At 52.2% G+C, this 3,226-nt stretch overlaps 1 protein-coding gene across 1 annotated transcript; it reads right to left on the bottom strand.

Annotated features, from left to right (window-relative positions):
• Positions 1 to 867: 867 nt before the first annotated feature.
• LOC124672307 (flavin-containing monooxygenase FMO GS-OX-like 8) lies at positions 868 to 2,364 on the bottom strand. The gene has a single exon (XM_047208556.1). It carries the CDS (start codon positions 2,362 to 2,364, stop codon positions 868 to 870), a length of 1,497 nt encoding a protein of 498 aa, XP_047064512.1.
• Positions 2,365 to 3,226: the final 862 nt, after the last annotated feature.

Here is a 3,226-nt window from a genome sequence, read left to right as displayed (position 1 = left end):
TGGTATATTTTTTTATAGCACATCTAGCTCACACTTTCTCTTTCAAATTGAGACCAAATCTTGAATTAGCAAATACTCTCCATCCACAAATAAGTGTACTTCTAACTCATGTTCCAAATTAATTTTTGTAAAATTTGATTAACTTTATAGGAGAACATAATATCATTTATGACACTAAATTTTTAAGATGTAGAGTCTCATAATATACCGCTTTGATGTCATAGATATCGCTACTCTTTTCTACAAAGTTAGTCAAATTTAAAAAAAAGTTACTTATGATCAAAGCTAGAAGTAGGTACAGGTTTTTGTAGAAGGCGTTGCCAACTAGCCGAAAGCAATAAGTTAAAAACGAGTAGAGGCCCAGCTAGACGGCACCCCATGGTTCTAATGTCGCCTACGCCGGGTCAGAAGAGGAAGGAAAGCAGAAAGCCGACGAGCCGACAACGGTAGGGGCATAGGGAAGCCGGACCGGGTGGCGTCTAGTTTTGGACAGACGGCTTCCAAGCTATGATAGATTAAATTCTTGTATTGTATTTTTATTTACATTTTTGCATGTTTTTCAACTTTTTGAGATATTGTTGCTACAATGGCCGATTTTATCTTTTAATGGGGTAAAGGCGTGGACCATTTTCAGTTTCTCACCTTATTCTTTTTAATGATTGAAACTTGAACATCCAAAGTTAAATTCCTGGATCCGTCCCTGTTGTGTTTATTCCGCAATTGCAATTGTTGATACTCCCTTGTACTACGTATATATTTGGTCCAACTTATGACTGAATTCCTGTGCCACTACAACCGTTTCTTTTTCTTCGAAATGAGGGTAGCGCCTCAGGCAGTGCAACGATTGATGCACACGCAGCGTGGTCTTCAGTTGACAAGAAGCTTAGTCATGGCCTGCGCATCAACTTGAGTAGCAGCTATATCTTTCCCAGCCACATTTTGATCGTCTTGAGCCTGAGGTGGAGCAGCTAAGCCGAGCCATCTCTGCAGGCCCTTCCGAACGTTGTCGCTGTCGTCGGTTCGGTCGCGGAAGTTCTCCATGTCCTCGTTCATACCCGCGATGCCCGACAGGATCAGCTCCCTCTGCCAGTTCTCGATCCGCGGGAAGTCGCAGTACTTCTCCCCGAACTCGTACATCTTCAGAGGTTCCACGCCGCCGATGTCGTGGGTGTACTTCTTGGGCACGCCGGCGGCCTCCCTGGCGCGGTAATGCTCCTCCACGGACCGCAGCATCTCCTCCTCCGGCGGCAGCGCCCGCCGGCCGGACAGCACCTGCGCGATCCACTTTCCCTGCGCCTCGAAGAACCACGGAATAAGAACCTTCCTCGGCACGCCCACGAAGGAGAGCGACGGCGCCAGGGACGGCGGGAACACGTGCTCGAACAGCGGGCCGACGCGGTTGTCGTCCACGGTCACCGCGCCGCCCGTGTCCAGGAACGGGAACGAGTAGGTGTACCCCGTGCCGTACATGACCGTGTCCGCGACGACGCTTGAGCCGTCCGCGAACACCACGCGCCCGTCGGCGTGCAGCTGGTCTATCTGCGGGTGGAGGTGCAGGTTGGCGTGGTTGGCCAGCATCTTGGACATGGCCGGCGTCATTGCCTCCTCCGTGGACTTGGCGGTGAGGTGCACCTCCTTGGCGACGCGGCGCAGGTCTAGCGCGATGTCCTTGCCGCTGTCCCCGCACCCGACCATCACCACCACCTCGCCGCGGAACGGATCCGGCGTCCGGTACGAGTGGCTGTGCATCTGCCTCCGCAGCCACTCCTCCATGCCTTTGATGCGAGGGAGCTTCGGCTGCGAGTAGTGCCCGGTGGCCACCACCACGGAGTCGAACACCTCCTCCTTCTCTTTTCCATCGCCGAGGTGCACGGATCTCACCGCCCACTGACGCGTCGACGACGAAGACGTCGGCACGGCCTCGGCAACGCGCAGGACACGGGTGCTGAGCCTGACGGCGTCCATGAGCCCGAACGCGTCGCAGAAGTCCCGGAGGTAGCAGTACATCTCCTGGTGGACGGGATAGCGGCGCGGGTCTCGGCCCGCGACACCGTGCCTTGGCAGGAACTGGAAGTCGGAGAACCCCATGGCCTCCCGTGGACTGATGAGGCGGAGGCAGGCGTACATGCTGCCGGGCACGCGCACCGGCACCGTGGCCCCGAGCGGGTCGTCGCCGTCGGTCCTCGGGTCGTACAGCCACTGCCCGCCGACGTCGGCGCTCTGCTCCATGACCGTCACGGCGTGGCCCTCCCGCCGCAGCTCGCGCGCAGCCGCCATGCCAGCCATGCCGGCTCCCACCACGCACACATTCTTGGACTGCAGCTGCAGCTGCAGTGGCTGCTCGGCGTCGCCTGCCGAAACCATGCCGGTCACCGCGCGCTAACGATCGATCTAAGGGGTTTATAGAATTATAGGTCGAGCTGGACACGATCGAGCGGCTGAGCGAGCGAGACTTGAGTAGGAGTACTATGTTTTTCGTTTTTCCTTAATTTCCCAGTGAAGACTAAGCTAGTAAGCTAGCTTTGATATAGTGGCAGAGTTTGAGTACAATGACACTAGCTACTATACTGGACTACTTATATATACTACGGAGTACATAGCAAAAAAAAAAAAAAAAAAAAAAAAAGAAAAAAGAAGAGTAGGCAGTGCCGTCTGCAGTTCGGTAGTGTGAAGCCGTGCATAAACTGCCACGATCGACATCGACCCTAACAAGCTTGGCAATGAAGTAATCTGGTCCCTTCAGATAAAAGTGATCTCTACTGAGTATATCATATTCATGCTACTGCAGGTAGATTGCGATGCACACTTGCCCTCTTTTGCGAGATCTGCAAACCCACAAACGGAAAAGACCACGACATGACAAGGGGATCTACTACAAAACATAGCGGGAAATGACAAACTAAACGCTCCATTTCATTTGTGTCCCTGTCTTTAAAAACTCGCCTCTGATTACAATCAATCACAACTTTATCGATACAGTACACAAATAAAACCATATCGGTTTGTTAGGCCTGCCGGTGACGGGTGACAGCACACGCAATGGCACAAGCAACCAATCAACCAAACATTCACCAGTTTGGTCGATAGTGCTTTATTCATATATACAATGATCCACGAGGACCACGAGCCCGTAGCAATTTTCACCTCAGTCGTGCAGGCGATTTGATTCAACATTGATTTAACAAAAAGTGTGATAAGGATGGAAAGTATACAGAAAAGATATTGG

Source organism: Lolium rigidum, chromosome 7 (assembly GCF_022539505.1).
Source record: "Lolium rigidum isolate FL_2022 chromosome 7, APGP_CSIRO_Lrig_0.1, whole genome shotgun sequence".
NCBI classification, from domain to species: domain Eukaryota; kingdom Viridiplantae; phylum Streptophyta; class Magnoliopsida; order Poales; family Poaceae; genus Lolium; species Lolium rigidum.
The sequence above is the reverse complement of the archived record's forward strand: the minus strand, read 5'-3'. Positions and strand labels throughout refer to the sequence as shown.

Coding starts and splice junctions, on each gene's coding strand:
- LOC124672307 (XM_047208556.1), bottom strand. CDS start 2,364: ATGGTTTCGGCAGGCGACGCCGAGCAGCCACTGCAGCTGCAGCTGCAG.